The following is a 19,581-nucleotide window of genomic DNA, read 5'->3' on the forward strand; positions in this document are numbered from 1 at the left end:
CACAGAATAGGCCTGGCCATAGATTCAAACTGCCCCAGAAGATACAGAACACTTCATGCTACAATTCCCCACACTAACAATCCCCAGACACCAACACAATATCTCCTCTCTTAGTGACTTAAAGTCCCACCTGGGGGCTGTTACCAGTTTTCTAGAGGTTGTAGGTCTTCTACAAGAGAAACCAGGGGGAACATATTGAATGATTGAAAATATCCCTTATTTTGACCTCATTTTGGCCCATGGGAACTTCATTACATACCAAGTTCAAAATTTATACCACAGCAGACTGTTTATATTGCATGGTGATTAAAGTGACCATGCAATGTATGACTATGTTTTTGGTAGAAATAAACCTGCCTTTGTGTTTTGGCTACCTCCCTTGTAAGGGAGTCTTTGGTATATGTATGTTTAACATATTTATATGAGTTAGGATAAGGGTAAAACAGGTATGGTCAGATTACATTTGGTGAGGAGCATATGCCAGGACACACATAGCTTTGGCTGAAGCCATTACCTTTGCCCTAGCCTAGACTGTTGGGGCAAGTAACAGTCACTGACAGGTATAGAGGAGCACAGGACTCGAACTCATGACTAAGAAGAGTCAAAATATGGTAGATAACTACAGACTCATAAATTAAGGAGATTGTGCACTCAGGGATACTGTGTGTCCATCAGACTACATCTTGGTAAGTTCTTTCTGATGTTCTGGCAAGTGTGATCTTGCTCTTCATTCTAGCATCCTATGGAAGCTTCCACTCCACCCTTCATATCAAAAGTTTTCTGATTTGCCATAAGTATTTGGGACATTATTATTTGCTTCCAGCAATTTTCTGTTGAAAACAATTTTATTGGAAAGAAATGCATTTCTAAGAGCAATTAAAAAGATATATTGCATGAGGAAAGTCAATACTGGTTAAGTTAGGATAGGATAGGTATTGCTCAATGTTGTCTGTCACTGATGGATCTCCCACTGAAAATCAGCTCAACAATAATGATATAATCTAGTTGTGGATGAAATTAACCAATCAAATTTTATTATGACCTATTCTTACACCTAAACAAAATGAAAAAGCTGTTGTCCAATCACAACAGAGATGATACAAAGATTGCCAGACAGGTTATAATTGATACAGTGAAAACAATAGACTGATCTAAAATCAGTATAGTAAAAATATGTTTGTATATTTGAGTAATCATACCTATATTTCTATATTCACAGATACAAGTGAATACATGAATATACTATTATAGCAATATACAATTCCAACTGTGATACATAAAAACTTTTGTGACTTGGATAATATCCCGCATTAATTTCAGGTTACCCATTTTAAATTCTCTAATGAAATGAACCTATGGTAATGGTAAAAGAAAAGTCTATCAAAATGCAACTTAAAAAAAATACCAGTACAAATTGCAGTCTTACCATGATTTTAAACTAAAAACCAACAACGTTCAACCTACAGTTCTGGATATACATATTTCCTGGGTTTACTTATAGCATTAGTAGGCTACTTATTCAACTTAAATGAATAAGTCTCTTACGTCAACAAATGATAGTATTGCACCACCCAACTCACCCCGCATTTTCATCCTGCTCTTTCTGACCAAGTTGTATTTCTAGCGTCCCCTCGTTATTATTCTTTGTCTCTACTGTGCCTGTTCTTGAAACTGTTGGGTACGGAGATGTTGTTGGAGTAGCAGAAGGAGACGAGAAATTATGTACAATCAATGACGGAGCTGAAGAAGTCGATGGATTTCTCAAGGAGGACGTAACAATATACACTGTTTCGAAGAATTTCATCTCCTTCTCCGATTTAAGATTTCCCATTTCATTTCCTATTACTATTATGTTCTTTCTATCACAGGAATCCTCGTCATCTGTTTCTACTTTCACTGATGATGAAATCAGTCGTTCCATCATGAGAGCTTTACAGCACAAACTGTGGTCACCGCACCCAAACAAACATTCCGAGGCAGATCGGGCAAGAGACTGACAACGCGTAGTAGCGTAGTGGTACTCGAAGGTTATCCGTGAGACTATAGCACACAGAGTATGATATAAAACACCACAACATCGTTGATTTATAGAAACTTCTTGATGTGAGAAATATCAGATGTGACGCAACAAAAATATGCAGTAGCTTCGATTATAACTAGTTAATTAATAAAATAAATCGGCATATTATACTAACAATGACGATTACTTTCATAAACAATTTTAACACGTGCATGGACTTTGATCATTCCTTGCGCAGTGATAGGACTACAACTCTAAGCGAAAGATGAATTCCTGGTAATGCGATCGTAACTAGCAGCACCAACTACATATTTCACAAAATCATCAATGGTAGTAGTAGTAGTAGTAGTAGTAGTAGTAGTAGTAGTAGTAGTAGTAGTAGTAGTAGTAGTAGTAGTAGTAGTAGTAGTAGTAGTAGTAATAGTAGTAGTAAGTAGTGGTAATAGTGGTGGTGGTAATAACAGTAATCCCCAAAGCCACATTCTCCTGTCGTGTGATAATTTCTGACAATCCTCAAAGCCTCCATCTTCACACCGTCCATACATACACACCAAACACAACCACGCCCTAGCTCTCTCAGTCCTATCTACACACAGATACGTGATGTCACACAGATAAGACATGAGTGGAGCCCCGTGAAGATACGGAGGGAGGGAGCATTGGAGTCAGGTGAACTACACAATTATTTCCTTTGCTTTTTAATTGGAAGAAAGTTTTTTCGAAGGTGTTGGAGGGGAGGATTCGGTATTTGCATAAAAATGTCTCTTACGAAAGTATTCCGTACTCCTGTGAACACAATGCATAGATATATAACTATAAACAATTAGAAACTGCAGAAGAGTACTATATCACAAACCATCAATGTACGAAAAAGCTTCTACACCCTTATAAGGGAGGTAGCCAACCAAGGCATGCACCCACCCCCACCCATTTGTTTCCTTTTCATCTTAGGTCCTCGTGGATGAGGAGTCATCCCTGGCCTACTGCCGTGTCAGAAGCAATGCAGCAAGACACAGCACATTCATAGTAGAGCAAACCGTTTCATTTACACAGCGGTCCTCCCTCCTTGTTTCCTCGTGTGAAAATCCACAAAGAACGAACTATTTTTCAGATACGAGTATTTCCTCCAAGATCGGAGACAAGAAATTTTATATTCTAGTATCATTTTCAAGGATAGAAGTGGAGATTATTGCTACCCAAATGCTCATTTTGCAATTATCCTGCATAATATTAGTATAATATAAAATTGCATTCTCCTTTACTGCATCATACCAGGGACGAAAACACACTACAAATTTTATTCACATTAAGAAAAACGTACGAAAGTACGTAAGACAAATTTCCGTAAGACAAAATTCATAAACCCCAAATGACGCTTATATACTCGTGCCTATAGCTGCCAACAAGCGATTTTTGTTTGGCCGAGGGAAACTGTAAATATCAAATGACTAAGACCTCATATCACATCATATAGAAGAATTGTGCAACGACAGAGGATGCACGCCTGACGTCATCATTTAGGGTTGCCAACCGTCCTTTATTTCAAAGGACAGTCCTTTATTCAGCTCTATTTGCCCTTGTCCTTTATTGAAATATGGAATGACACTATTTGTCCTTTATTTTGAAATCGTTTTGACTTGAAGTTCAATTTCCTACTCTCAAAATGTGATGATTGCAAAAGCGTTTACTTCTTGTAAGACTGCAGACAAAATCTGTATTCTGCACAATACCAGACGTACAGAGCCTCATTTTACGTATAACTCAATTTTCCATTAAAAAGAAAAGCCACTAATTTTGGGAAAACCAGAAAATCGTAAACTGTCACTAAATATGAGAACCACCACCAAGAAAAAAGAAAAGAAAAACAATAGAGAAAGAAAGGAGGTGCCGTTGGACGTTTGGAAAGGCAATACTTCCGCCTATCGACTGAACTCATGGAGAACCAAAACAAACATGGCGTATTATACAACAGTGTACTGATAAGACCCTTCACAAAATCGAGCCATAATTTGTTATAAATACTAGAACAGTGAAATCTATGTGAGAAAACTTGTAATAATAGTGCCAATATTTCATATTATTAACAGATATTTGGAAAAACTGAATAGATTTCGATGAAATTCAACATTCGGCAAATTATAAAACCTAAGCTTCGTAGGCCACTCATTTCCCAAAGTTTCAGAAATTTGTAGTAGTAGAACATTTGAAGCTAGAAGGAAAGCTTAATTTAAAGATGGATGAACTTTTTGATAAGGAAGTATTAATTCAAAGAATCTTCGACACGTTCTGAACTCCTCATAAGCTCAAAAACAACAATCAGAAACTGGTATTTTATTTTCAAATCTATGTACCTTAATTGTATCAATGTTTTCAAAATAGTTTCTTTTGTACAATCAATAACAGGAATATCATCTTATTGTGAGAGAGTTTTTAGTTTAATGTCATCTAAATGGCGAGATGAAAGAAACTGATGCTCTGTTGAATTAATTAAGAATGATCTTCTCATACATTTTAACATAAAAGTTAGTTATTTGGAACTCGCTAAAAACAGCAAAAATTATACAAATTTTCTGAAGGCAGCAAAAAGCTAGGGCAAATATAGTTTTAAAGATTAGAATCCTTTGATCAAGGTCAAACAAATGTCTTGCCATTCTTGTTTTAGTATTTTCATTTAGGGAAGAGAAATGTAATTTTGAACTCACATTTAATATTGGCATTTATTATGATCTATAACCACTTAAATAAATATCAATAGTCTTTGTTCTTTATTGTAGCTTAACAGAGTTGGCAACCCTATCATCATTATACTCATACATACCCAGAATATCCTTGCAAGATACCTCAAACACCACAAAAAATAATTATAGTTGATAGCAGAAGCAGTGTTAGCATTGATGAGTAATTCCTAACGTACTTTTCTTTTTATTCTGGCTTCCACTAAGGTATTTCATTCACTGTTTTGGTCATAGAGGTTGATATCCATAAATGTATATGCATAATATTTACAGGTTTTCGTTACATCACATCTGATACTCTCTACCCATGCTCATATACAGTATATCAAGACTAACAACTATAACGAAGACCCTCAGATCACCTCAGAGAAACCTATGGTATGTCAATGTTGATAGCGATTAATTATAGCAGAACCGACCAAGAGAAGGCGCGCACAGCTTGCCATCCGCAAGGAAACGCCATTGTTGTATTTCCGTTGTCTTGCTGTATAACTCGAAAACATTAAAAAAAAAAACACAAAACTTAAAACAGTTCTACCTTAGACATACTACAATCAAGAACTTAGTTTTGTTAAAGATGAAAATAAGATGTGAATTAAGGACATGAATAATATACATACATATACCAAGGCTTTTTCCCCCTTACAAGGGAGGTAGCCAAAAAGGAAAAGGCATAAAATCATTTCCACCCATTCCATCCCTGAATACACTCCACACACCTCCACCCTCCCTCTTATCTTAGCACCTCCTGGATGACGGGTCATCCCTGCACCTTGTCCACTGCCCTGGGTCAGAAACAGTGTCGCAAGACACACACATCCACAGCAAGGCCGCTTAATTAAATCGGCGACCCCCCCCTCTCCGTCCCCCATTGCATAAAAGGAGAAGACGGGGAGAAATTCCTTCGGGCTGCGTCAAATTTTGCTCACACATACTACCTCACCCCCCATCCCCCCGCCCATTCCACCTCATGCATCACAACATCATCCATATACAACCATTCTCCATTCACCCCTATCTTCTGTCCTCTCCCGTCCTTCCTCAACAGACATTCCCCTCTTCCCCAAAGCCCCCTTCACCCCATCCATCTACCTCATCCTAGGACGTCCCCTCATGTTCACTCCCTCCACATCTGCCTTCCATACCTCTTTTACTAGTCTTTCTTCACTCATTCTTTCCATGTGTCCAAACCATCCTAATATTCTTTCATCAACACTATCTCCCAACTCCCTTTACACCCCTGTTCTCCTCCTCACCTCCTCATTTATCACTCTATCTACCCTAGTAACCCCCATCATACTTCTCAGACACCTCATCTCAAACACATTCAAACTCCTTCTCTCTTCTTCTCTTATGTTCCATGTTTCTGCCCCATACAGTGCTGTTGGCACAATCACTCCTTCATACAGTCTCCTCTTAGCATCCATTCCCAAATGTCTATTCCTCATTACACTCTTTAAACCACCAAGGCATTTACTCGCTTCTCTCAATCTACATTCTACCTCCACCTTCACTCCACCTTTTCCTGCCACATTTGCACCCAAGTATCTAAAACTATCCACTTCCTCCAGTCGCTCTCCCTTAATGCTCACTTCCAGTCTACTGCCACTTTCACCCCTTGTACATCTCATCACCTTACTTTTACCCACATTTATCTTTAGCTTTCTTCTATCACATACTCTCCCAAACTCTGCCACCAACTTCCTCAATCCCTCCTCCGATCCTGCCACAAGCGCAGTGTCGTCCGCAAACAACAGCTGGCTCACCTCCCACTTTTCTCCATTTTCTTTAACCATCTCCAATCCCTTGCCCACTACCCTTGCATTTACCTCTCGCACCACCCCATCCATGTATAAGTTGAACAGCCAGGGCGACATAACGCATCCTTGATGAAGTCCCACCTTTACCTCGAACCACTCACTCTCTCCATTTCTAATCCTGACACAAGCTCTACTACTCTCATAAAAACTCTTGACAGCTCCCAGAAGCTTTCCTCCTATCCCGTATATCTGCATAACCTCCCACAGTGCCTTTCTGTCTGCCCTATCGTAAGTCTTTTCCAGATCCATAAAAGCCCAAAAAACATCCTTCCCCTTTCCTATAGCTTTCTCACATATCTGTCTTACCACAAAGATCTGATCTACACAACCTCTACCTGTCCTAAATCCACACTGTTCCTCACCAATTACTCCTTCTGTTCCTCTCCTAATCCTCTCAATCAAGATCCTCCCATAAGCCTTCCCAACTACACTTAACAAGCTAATCCCTCTGAAACTACTACATTCACACTTGTCCCCTTTTCCCTTGTAAAGAGGAACTATATAGGCACTCCTCCAGTCCTCTGGCACTCTACCCTCTCTCCCTGTATTGGCTGCTTGTTATTGTGGCAAAGTAGCATGCAGTTGACACTTTAGGGTCTATATGGGGCGCCCCTACGGACCAGAGCCACACATCATTTTGTCTATGATAGAGGAAAACTCTGTTCATAGAGAAATTATGACACTTTTATACTACGACTGTCCCTCCGTTATGCTGTCCCCCAACCCGTTGTTGCTGTCCTGTACTATTTCTCTGAGTATTCTTTTTCTGTGGTGGGGGAATTCCCTGTGGTGGGGGAAAAGAATACTGCCACCAAGTATTCCCACTTGGATCGTAAAAGGCGAGAAGAAAGGGACGGGGATTGGGACTAGGCATCCTTCTCCTTGTAGCCCCACAGGGGACATTCCTAAAAGAAAAAGTAAAGGCATAAGAGGGTCTGGGATGAATAATATGAAGTACAAATAAACTAACGAGAACTACTAGTAGGCTATCCTTGATGGAAGGCGGAAAATAAACATCAGGAGAAAAGACCTAAGTTTTTCATTACGTTAGAATTAATTTCTGCCATGATTTCCGTGGCACATTTGACGAGGGTAAATATGTAGCTATTTTGAAAATTATAATAATTATATTCACGAATTAAGGACATCGAGAAGTGAACGACAAATAAAAAGTGGCCTTGATAACCTATTCACAACATACATATCACATTCATGCAACAAAATTCGTATCGGCTACTGCGCCGCATGCTGGGACTATCTGATATGAATACTTTCACTTTCCTTTCTTCTTGATAAGATTCCAGTAATAATTATGTGATCTATCTTGTGCAGAGCATGAATGTTGTTTAATCATCCAGGTTGACTTAAATTCACGTAATTTGGTAAGTTGAACAATATATATTTCTGCATGTATGTAAAAACACCAGTAATCCTAAATAAACCTACAGTTCTGTGCATATTTTTGTAAGCTATCATGGGGGTGATAATCAAATATTCAAAAACAGATAGTTCAATGTAGGCTACAGGAGGCCGCTGGTGACGAAATCGAATGGTGCAGTTTTCAAAATTTCCTTGTCGTGGGAATCTCGCACTTCTCTCCGACACTGTTGCCACTTGTGGGATTTTCCCACAGATCTGTGGGACATATGATCTGACGTGGGACTGTTTGTGGGGAGACCAATTTTTTTTTTTTTTGTGGGAATCCATACAGTTTGTGGGAAATTCTATGGAATCAACAATTAGTCAGACAAATAACTAAGATTCTCCATAAATAAGAGAATTTGAAAAAGTATTGTTGGAATACATAACTAGGTTGTGTTGAATCAGTCAGTTTTAAATACTGGAACTAATTCTGTGGTACATAATATGGGTAAGCTGGGAATGGGGTGGATCATAGTTTGGTCCGTTTCATAACTCACGTGTCCATCTGACTCCATCACTCGTTTATTCGGCAGTCGGAAGGGATTGGGTAGGGGGGAGGAGGAGGACAACTTCAACAATGAAGACACAGCCCAAGCGAAAACGTTTTCTCTTCCCTCCCCGCAATAGGTCGAAAGCGTCATACGTTCAAGTACGGTCGACCCTCCCCACGATAGGTCGAAAACGCCATCCGTTCAAGTACGGTCAACCCTCCCCGCGATATGTCGAAAGCGTCATACGTTCAAGCACGGTCTGGCCAGTAGAAACTCTCGACTCCTTTGTCAACAGGCTCAAGTTGGAATCTTGGAACGTTTTGGAAGTCTCGCCAGAGGCTTACTTCACTCTACAGTTTCAGTTATACAGTAAGCTCTGTTGCTCAGCTGCTGTTAGTCACACCGGTCTGCAAGACGGCCGGTGCTTGTAGGACCTACTTTATTTGCTAGTGATAGTCAAGATGACTGACAAAAGTACAAGGAAATACAGTCAGAGGGACCGTCCATCATGGGAAAATGATCAACGTTTTAAAGGTAAAGACAAAAATTTCGAATCTGTTAAGTTACCTTGTTAAAAATAGATGAAGAGCATGTACAAATAGATACATGTATGCTTTCCTTATAGCCATTAATTGATTGCCGCTGGATCATTTTACTTTACCAAGGTGTGGTGTACGCTAAAATAGATCTACGTTTTCTCAGTGCTTATGTAGTCGTAATATAAATTACCGCAGGATGAAATGGTATAACTATTGTATGTTTATCAGAGAACTTTGACTTCTTGGTTTTAGGTTGGCTGCAGTCAGTCCCAGGTGATGCAAGCAAAGCACGATGCAAAGTTTGCGGAAATTCCTTTCAAGCGCACATGAAATCCGTGATTGGTCACTCTCTTAGCAAGAAACACGTGGATAACACTAAATCCTCTACAAGCAAGAGCCAGAGGTCCATCAAAGATGCTATGTGTCCCATAGAGAGAGATCCAGTCAAAATTGCTGAGCTTAGAATTGCAGTTTATATAGCTGAACATGCCTCAGCTTTATCAGTAGATCACTTGGGTGAACTTTTGCCTAAGTTGGATATGAAATCACGCACATTACAAGATTTCAGAATGCATCATACTAAATGTGCACGTCTTCAGAAATGTGTCATTGCTCCATCTTTTGCTGTTAAATTAAGAAATGAAATTGGAGACCAATTTTTTAGCTTGGTGGTTGATGAGACCAACGAAGCAAATATATCTTGCCTTGCCCTTTGCATTCGTTTTTGCAGTACAAGTAAAAAGTCTGTAGTGGACACTTTCTATCGTCTACTACCAATAGAAAATGCTACAGCTGATACTCTCTATCAAACTGTTAAAAGATGCTTGGCTGAGGACGGCCTAGATGTGAAAAAAAAAATGATAGGCCTAGGGACTGATGGAGCCAGTTCGATGATCGGTCGAACTCATTCACTCTCAACACTTTTAAGAGTTGATAATCCTGAATTAACCCTGTTTAGGTGTGTGTGCCACTCCCTTCACCTTGCTGCCAGTAAGGCTTCTGAATGCCTTCCTATAATTGTTGATTTTGTAGTTAGAGAAACTCATAATTGGTTTTCTACTAGTCCTAAGAGGACTAATGAGTATCAGGCTATATACAGTGTTAGAAAACAGTGTACCTAAGAAGGTGCAGGGACTGGCAGGCACACGCTGGTTAGCAAGGTTGGAAGTAGTTAGTATGATTATCGATCAGTGGGAGGCTCTAAAGCTTCATTTTGATCTGAGTGCTTCCAAAGAACGTTGTTACACAGCGAAAACCCTGTCTGATGCATACAGAGATGACCAGAATAAATTGTATTTGTTGTTCGTCAGAAAAACTCTGAAAGAAATAGTGTTAATAAGATTTTCCAGTCACAAACTGCAGATGTCATAAAAGTAACACAGGATCTCATTGCAATGTATCGTAATCTAATGAACATTGTAGTAAATGGAAAGCACTTGCCAAAATGTTCTGATGAAAACCTACCCAAACTTAAATTTCTGGGTCATGTTGTGCCATGTGAGACAATGAACTTTGGATATGAGTTCACCACATATGCATCTGCTTGTTCTTTAACTGTAGCTCAAGTTCACTATATCAAAGAGCGGTGTAAAGAGTTTGTGGTTGAACTCATAAAACAAGTTCAGATGCGCTTACCTGATAATGTTGAGATACTTATGATGTTGAAAAATTTCCATCCTTCCATTGCCACATCGCAGATTAAAGACCCTGTTGCTCTGATTGGTGCTAGGTATCGGTCTACCTTTGAGGATCTAGATGGTCTTGAAAATGAATGGAGTTCAATGTGTCTTCAGCAGTGGCCTAAAAGTTGCTTGGGTAATGTAGTAAGTTTTTGGACTGAGGTAAATGAAAGGGAAAATTCTGCAGGACAAAAAATGTTCCCAAACATTTCAGGCCTCGCACTGGCATTGTTGCCCCTTCCATTTTCAAATGCCTCAGTAGAAAGAATTTTCTCTCAAATGAATGTTGTTCACTCGAAACTGAGAAATCGTCTAAAAGTTAGGTCAGTAAAGGCATTGTTGCAGATAAGGTATGGGTTGGTTCATTATTATCAGTCGTGTGTAAACTTTCAGCCCACTGATGACAGGATAAGAAATTTTGGGGCTAAAGGTTCTAGAGAGGAGGAGGAGGAGGAGGAGAATGTCATATCTTGATTTAATGCAGTAAGAAACTGAGACTGTAGGTAACCATAAATCTAATTATTGTCATTATGATGTTTGTATTGCAAAGTTTTGGTTGGCCTACTGTAGCTGCAGGCTGTCTATAGTTGTTAAATATTAAGTAACTGCTTTTTTTTGTAAGGAAAATGTTTAATTTTCTTCATCAATAATAAATTTATATGAAATAATGCTGTATTAATTTTGTGGGAATTTTTGTGGAATTTTAATTTCAGTTTGTGGAAATCTGTGGGGAAAAAATCTTTAATCTGTGGGAATTCGCCTCTACACAAGTGGCAACACTGCTCTCCGATTCCCATTGGCAGTTACCTGCCCTAATAGTACGCACCTCCTGTCGTAAGCTCCTTACAACGTGCGCAATATACATGGAATTGGAGGGAAGCTACGTAGTTTACATTCAGGCACATAGCATCTACGAGTACGTATAATGAACGATAGTGGTGGGCAGCTACCGGTAAAGTTACCCATTTTATCGGTAACAACCTTAACGGTAGCTTACCGGCAAAAATTCTGCTACCATTAAGGTTCCGTTAACCGATAAGCTATACCATAACACTCGGAGAGCGGTATGCACGTCTCGGCTTGGTGGTACTGAGTGACGGTACTGACGGTAGTGGTGGGCAGCTACCGATAGTTACGGGTTTTATCGGTAACAACCTTGACGGTAGCTTACCAGCAAAAATTCTGCTACCGTTAAGGCTCCGTTAACCGATAAGCTATACCATAACATTCAGAGAGCGGTAAGCACGTCTCGGCTTGATGGTACTGAGTGACAACACTGACGGCCCACTGTACCGCTAATTTTACTGGTTAAACTTTTACCATAAGCAAGTATGTACCGCTAAGGTCTCGGTAATTATTTTACCATTAAAACCGGTTTTTTTTTTTTTTGCATTTTTGTCAATTTCTCAATAGAATTAATGTTATTTCTGTGATCAGCATACGAAATTATATTAATTGTGAAAGTTTCATCGAAAAATTCCGCGTGTCGCCAAATGAGGAAATAAATAAAAAATATGCTAACAATGAAATCTAATATATCCTTGAGTATTCACCTTGGTCTTTGGATCACGTGCTGGGCTAATTTGTATGAAATAAGTATTAAAACAAGGGAACATTAAAAGCAGTTTTTAGGAAAACATCTATTACAAATTAGTCAGTTTAGGTTAGTTTTTAAGAAAACATTTATTACAATTTAGTCAAAGCTTTATATGTGTATGTGTGTGTATTAACAAAACTCCCACTCCCACATGCACCCTCCAAACATAGACCCATGCATGCAGAGGCGGACAAGTTTATACACCACACCCACCCTCAGACACCCTCCTTTCACTCACTTGCGCGGTAGATAGCATACTAAAGTAGCACCAATTAAAGTACGACTTTTTCCCTTTACAATGACATAACAATCAAAATAATATGTAAAATAGAACCAGACATATAGCTTATTAAAGGACAAAAACATTGATTTTTCAGGAGAGACAGTTAAACTGGGAGGCTGGATACTGTAGATAGGCGGCATGCTTCTACCTCTATTTTTGATAACGCACTGATATCTATAAAATTCAAAATCATGTGTTTACTGTTGAGAATCATAGCTTGCTTCCGATTGGTGGGAGGAGTTGCCAGATATCTCCATAAACACAATATCGTAAACAAAATAGAACTGGCTACTCGAAATTTTTACTTTATTTCAATATACAGAATATGCAATGGGGTTGTGACTACACACCATAGTAGGATGAAATTTGTTTAAAGGTTTAAGTCATAAAGGCGACTACTACCTCACGAGTCTTTTATCGGTAAAATACCGGTAATTCCGGTAACGGCATTGTTGTTTACCGGTAATTCCGGTACTGAGATTAGCGGTATTTGCCCAGCACTACTGAACGAATGAGATCACAGTGTCGGCGGTCGTGTCAACATAGACATCTGTTGCAGATTGCTGAAGCTACATCGTTAAATTCCTTTAAAAGCTGACTAGAGAAACACTGGAAGTTGGATTTAATTTGACCCGACCAAACCGCCACCTCAGTCAACGTACAGAGCACCACCAAGTGAGTGCAATATACGAATGGACTGCCTTGTGTACAGTTACGATCTCTTGGCTTCTCATAGTGTTGTGTTTACTCTGGCAGTTTTTAAGATGCTTATTCTCGCTTTGACTATGACTTCGCTAGAATTTCCCCCCGATTATTTGGGAGACGGTTTATGTACGGTACAGTGCCTGTTGCCCCATTCTCCCTCGCCTCAACGTCAATGAAAGAGGAGGAAAAATGTGACATGAATGCGAGATCTGTGGGTCTTCCCAGAATGCCCATGTTTCCCAATGACTCGAACGCAGATCCTGGTTATCATTTGTATATTAGCATCCACTGTTTTATAGCTGTGCGGTTCCTTGACCCCATTTTAGTGGTATACAGTTTTAGATAGATGCAAATAAAAGTTTTGCAATGTGACACCCTGTCTAGATTATATTCCTGCAATAGGCAGATTTTATTTGGCATAAGATTCAGGAGTATAGTGAACTAAGCTTGTGTACACTGCTAAATTTAGTCACTTTCATTCCTCAGTGGAATCATTGTTATATACTACCTTTAAGACGAATCTACCGCAACATAACGATACCACAAATCATATTAAGCGTGGTTTGAATGCGCCAAGTTGTCTATTACGAATATATATATATATATATATATATATATATATATATATATATATATATATATATATATATATATATATATATATATATATATATATTTATATATATTACAGTAACACTGTCTCGTGTCGCTTTTTGGTTTATTTAGGGCTATTTTAATAATAAAATTATATTAAATGTTAGTTAACGAAAGTTTTTGGATGCTACTATAGCGTGAAGTCTACCGCCATATGTCGCCTACCCAGGAGCAGCATTAGGTCCACCGGGTGACCCGCCTTCCTCCGGGACGCTCCCCGCACCTGTCCATCAAATATGTGTCCTGCCCAATTACATCAAAAACGTGACCTGTCCATGTGACCTGACCTAACCTAACCTAACCTATTTATGTCATTCTTAGAGGTACGAAGTGTGTATCGCTAGAATAAATGTATGGAAATATATAATAACATGTTTATCTTTACCTTTCTTCCGTTAATGTGAATGTAATTAGAAATGGTAGACCTCACGCTATAGTGCTAACGGGAGGTAGCTCGCACGCTTTAGTGTGGTAGACTTCACGCTATAGTGGCACCCTCTACTTTCTTACCAAACACGACCTAATCGCGCTAAAATAATGTGGTTTTTAATGTAAACATAATCTAGACCCGACTGATGAATCCGTTTTAAATTGGTAAATGGATTTAGGGGACTGTGAAGAAGAAAATGTCCAAACAAGATTGTCACCTCATTGATCGACGACATACTTTCCTGGCACGCACCAAATTGTCATCACTTCCACACTTCGTCACTTTGTCAACAATCCTTTTAATTTTCATATTCCCCTCTAGTGACTCGATACTCATGCACAGCAGTGGTAGCAGCGAATATGATGCAAATTAGTCATGTACAAAGTAAAAAAAAAAGAAAGAACAAAATAAAATGCACAAAATATCGTCCACATTTTTAATTACACTGAAAGCGTGCACACTCTGGCCGTATACGGTGTGGCGTGTACATGAATACTTTTAATACTAATTATTATTTATAATAAAATGCGTAAAAGTATTAAATGTTGTTTTTGACGAAAATGAAAAAACACGGTAAGGATTTTGTGGCCGCCATGAAAACGCTATAAGTTACATAGGCAATCAGTGATACATAATGAACATAATAATAAAAAAAATCTAGCAATAGAAGTTGGCCCTAGTTGAATTGGGTACAGACAGCATTCCAAATTTTAAAATACTTGTGGAGAACGTCACCCGAAAACTAATCAGAATGGTCACCGACCCGTTAACGTGTATGGGACTTTTAAAAAACTGAAGACGCAGACCACTCAAATATTTGTTCTAGAAGACCTTGGATGGCGTAGCTGAGCTGACCAGAATTAATAAAGGAATAGATAGATAAACAAGTTAATAAGTAAACAAATAGATAGATAACTAAATATATATATAAACGAATATATAAATATGACCCAGAAGGATTATCCAGAGAACTGTCCAAAAATAAAAAAATGAAATAAACAAATAAGATGACAAATTAACAAAAATATATAAATGGATGTATGAATAACTTGATAGATAATACATGAATAAATAAATATATGAATGAATATCTAAATAAATATATGAATAGATAAATAAAATAATAGATAAAGAAAGGAATTAGTCATATTCTTTCCAAACTCTTCATCGGTGGATATCATGGCAACTAGATATTTTCTGCGGAGAAAAAAAATAATAAGTCAACTATATTTGGGCTAATGAATTTAGTGAATACAATCATTGTGTGCTAGCTGGGGAAGAACTCAGCCTCATACTAGTTTTACACATTAGTGGATGAACACTACAAGCACAAGTATGACCGGGCCGCTGGGGTTAGCTCAAATAAACAAAATAACATCAGTATGAGCAGTGACTCCTTGGAGGAAGGATGTGTGTTGAATAGCCTCTGGCTAGTACATTAGTAACGCACTGACCTTGTTATCACGGAACTGGTAGATCGGGCCTCACCCGGGCCTATGAGCCTAAGCTGATAATTGGGGAGGCTACAGACGTGGACTCACCGTCTCACGCGTTCGAACAGTCTCGGACCACCGAGCGGGTACCAGCTACGCAACCCAGGAGGAGAGGATGGTTATGGACAGAATAATAGGATACAGCAATGCCCTTGTATGATTTTTTCCTGTCAGTTTTGGCTAGATGTGTTTCTAATATAAGTTGTATAACATGTATGTATTATGTTTCAGGGGGGAAATTATTAGTCCTACAGAGCGCTCCGAAGGAATAGACTAGATAAACAATAATAACAATAGACAAAAATAAGATAAACAATAAGAACAAACGTGCGCGACTAGGCAACTCTTTATTATTATTATTATTATTATTATTATTATTATTATTATTATTATTATTATTATTATTATTATTATTATTATTATTATTATTATTATTATTATCATTATTATTATTATCATCATCATTATTATTATTGTTGTTGTTGTTTTTGTTCTTCTTCTTATTATTATCATTATTATTATTATTATTATCATTATTATTATTATTATTATTATTATTATTATTATTATTATTATTATTATTATTATTATTATTATTATTATTATTATTATTATTATTATTATTACTTTGTCATTTATTTATACTTATTTTTCTTTATTTTATTTCATTTTATTTATTTATTTGTTTGTTTGCGGGGCTGTCACCCGAGCGGACCGGAACACGCAATACCACTTTTAGCAGCGATGGTGCCCAGAAGATATCAGGAAGGGAGAGCACCCCTCAACCTCAGGTGGCGCTAGGGTGAGAGTGTGGCCCCAAAGAAACTGAAGGTTGGAAGAAGAGACGACGGCAAGGTGCCGCGGGGAGTGGTAGGGTGAGACCTAGGAGGCGAAGAATGGCAGTGGCAGTGTTTTGTTATCATTTGGCTATTTGTTTATCATTACTTGCTTGGTTCGCATTTATTATTAGTTATATGTCAATTTATTATTATTTACTAGTTACCTATTTGTTTATTATTTAACTATATGCATCTATTTATTTATTATTATTATGGTTTTTTCGCATTCGACCTAGTTATGGATCAAAAGGTCTCCTGCCGGCATGCTCCGCCTTTGTAATCCTTTGTAATGGTGGAGGGACTGTTGTACCGCCGCCCCACAAAGTTTGCAGCATTTGTCTCTCCCCGCTCCACTTGCCACCCACAACGATAGCCAAGGCGGGGTTCGACAGACACGTGTTTAAAATGATGTGAACGTGTGAACGGGGTATTTGGGGCTTAACCAACGTGTTTGACAACGCGGTTCGACAGACACGTGTTTAAAGTGATGTGTGAACGTGTGAACGGGGTATTTGGGGTTTAACCAACGTGTTCGACAACCAAATACCCTGTTCACACGTTCACACATCACTTTAAACACGTGTCTGTCGAACCGAATGGCTGTGCCCTGTCGGTTGGGCAACGGCCACATCAGCCCAAGGCTGGGTTTTCCCTGCTCAAACACAAGTGGGGTCAAGTAACATGAATGACAATGATAGTGATGCGGAGGTAGAGATATTTGACGTTGAGGATTACTCAGAGATTTTCGGTACGCTGTTGAAGTGATGATCTACCGGATATGACATCAAAGATAAAGTTTCAAACAAAAGACCTGTTTAGTGTTGGACACCCACCAGCATTAATGGGACCTGGCGACGACACTCTGATGGAAATGGTGAAGGTGGAGCCGCAAACGAAAGTCAGAACTCTTTGATGGCTCTGCCATAGCGAATACTAAAAGAGATCTCACCATTGATCTTGCGGTTACTGAATGTAACACCGTTTTCTCGTCGCTCTCAGCAAATGCTTACCTATTTCCGTAGCGCTAGGAATAGATCTAAATAATAACCGTCGACTCACGCCGACACTTTCTTGATAAATACCACGCAACCCATCTAGATTTAATCGGTCATGTGCAGTTACTGGGGGAGATGATTCATCATCGTACATAAAGGTCAGCTTGGAATAATCGCGAAGAAGAAAAATGGGGGAAAATTCACAGAAAACGGAAAGCAGCTCAGCAATCAGGCCTGCCAGCCTTTCCTTGTCGCCGGTAAACGGACCTGGTGGAGTTCTCCTCCCCGTGCCAAAGTAATTATCACACTGGGCTTCCACGGGCTTCAACAGCCCCGACAGCTGAGATTTCGTTTTTTGAGTTGGAACGACTTCGGTTACAGTACTTTATTTTCTAAATCTCCGAATATCAAATTATCTTTCTGTCGTATAGAGCAAAGCTGAATGATCTATACGAATGTTAGACAAAGTGTTGAAATATTCGTCTAGATTTCTGTGACCGAGGTCATATTCTAGTTATTCAAATGGAGGTTGGAGGAAAATGTTGGAGGAAAAATAGACCATTGTGATAACTCCTTTTGTAAGATCTTCGCATATCACTGTCAGACTATCACCTCACACACAGTAGGCGTTTTACGATTAGTGTCGGGCAATTCTATTTAGCTGATAAGAAAATTCATAAACATTGAAAGGGATAAACACATTTCGATCCCATTTCGGGTACTGATTCTAGTCTCTTTTCACAAAGGAAAATCTTAACTTGTGGATCACTGGGACATTTACGGCACACATTCATTTCGCGTTTTCTGTTACCACTACCCTGATGACTACTGTTACTAAGTATGACTTTAGTGGATTACTCTGGGTGATGAAAAACACCGGTGAGTTGCATTTATTTATTTATACATTTTTTATATTTTCATGTATGCCTCTATAAATCATTGAACAAATTTCGTGGTGTTCCTGACGAAATTGTCAATCTTAAGAATTTGTATGCTTTATCACTAGTAGTATCATATATGTGTAGGGAATGAATCTTAGGTATGGGTCATATTTGGAACATTGGGAAAAAGGTCCTGATATTTTGAGTGGGTCACCCATGGCGCATCCTAATTAGGGGGAGAACTAATTATAATAATTCATGTTTCTTTCAGGTTAGGGTATACAAAATGGATCCTAGTATATTTTACCCTAAACTCAAGAAAAGGAACATATTTATTTCACAAGAATTGGCATATGAGAGTGAAGATGAGATCTATAGTGACGATGAAGATTTGTACCAGCCAAGTCAGGAATCTGACACCTTTAGTGAACCTCAGTCAGGTAAATGATGAAATATTTTCAATGATTCAGCATTTTCATAATGATTTTATGAATATTTGAAACTGTCTAGATCCCTAACATAAATGTCTCATTTTCATAAGTCCTCCCTTGACTTCAGCAATGTTTTCCATTCACATTTTCATATTTTACAGATAATGAGGCAGCCAGTGACAAAGAAGTCAATTTTTCGAGAGAGTGCAAGAGAGATACCAATTATTTGGAAAGCTATAGAAATTTGAGAAAAAATCATAATGATGAAATTTTGAAACATATCATTTATCAATCAAACTAGCATGCAACTCTGCTGTGAGGATTTTTTCTAAATCTTAATGTGGATAAGCTGGAGCAGTTTGTAGGCACTGTTCTATACAGTACCATCTTACATTTGCCTAGAAGTCATGTTTAAATTTTTCTTGTAGGTTTCCACAAACAGCTAATGTATTTTCAAAGAGAAGGTGAGAGGAACTATTCTTTTTTTTTTGCATTTCAATGATAATTCAAGAAAGTCTGACCCTACAAATGAAAAGAGAGATAATCTCTTCAAAACCAGACGTATGG

At 38.4% G+C, this 19,581-nt stretch overlaps 2 protein-coding genes across 9 annotated transcripts in view; one reads left to right on the forward strand and one right to left on the reverse strand.

Annotated features, from left to right (window-relative positions):
- LOC143038658 (uncharacterized) overlaps positions 1 to 1,924 on the reverse strand; it is a 46,518-nt gene extending 44,594 nt beyond the window's left edge. The window contains exon 1 of the mRNA XM_076208160.1: positions 1,581 to 1,924. Coding sequence (XP_076064275.1) covers positions 1,581 to 1,924 — 344 coding nt within the window. The remainder of the gene's footprint in view (positions 1 to 1,580) is intronic.
- The window catches only part of LOC143038665 (uncharacterized), a 42,899-nt gene extending 23,946 nt beyond the window's left edge, over positions 1 to 18,953 (forward strand). For 2 of the 8 annotated variants that reach the window (XR_012967585.1, XR_012967583.1), the window contains exons 3-4: positions 18,449 to 18,581; positions 18,855 to 18,953. Coding sequence is in view for 2 of the 8 variants with exons in the window: in XM_076208173.1 (XP_076064288.1) it covers positions 1,869 to 1,900 (32 nt within the window). In the remaining 6 variants the exon portion in view is untranslated. Of the gene's footprint in view, positions 1 to 1,868; positions 2,000 to 11,489; positions 13,262 to 14,081; positions 14,760 to 18,448; positions 18,582 to 18,854 lie in introns of those variants that run through there. The other 6 variants (XR_012967586.1, XR_012967584.1, XM_076208173.1 and 3 more) reach the window with 4 other exon arrangements.
- Positions 18,954 to 19,581: the final 628 nt, after the last annotated feature.

This window comes from Oratosquilla oratoria, chromosome 24 (genome assembly GCF_046742065.1).
Source record: "Oratosquilla oratoria isolate Oo_2021 chromosome 24, ASM4674206v1, whole genome shotgun sequence".
Lineage (NCBI taxonomy): Eukaryota > Metazoa > Arthropoda > Malacostraca > Stomatopoda > Squillidae > Oratosquilla > Oratosquilla oratoria.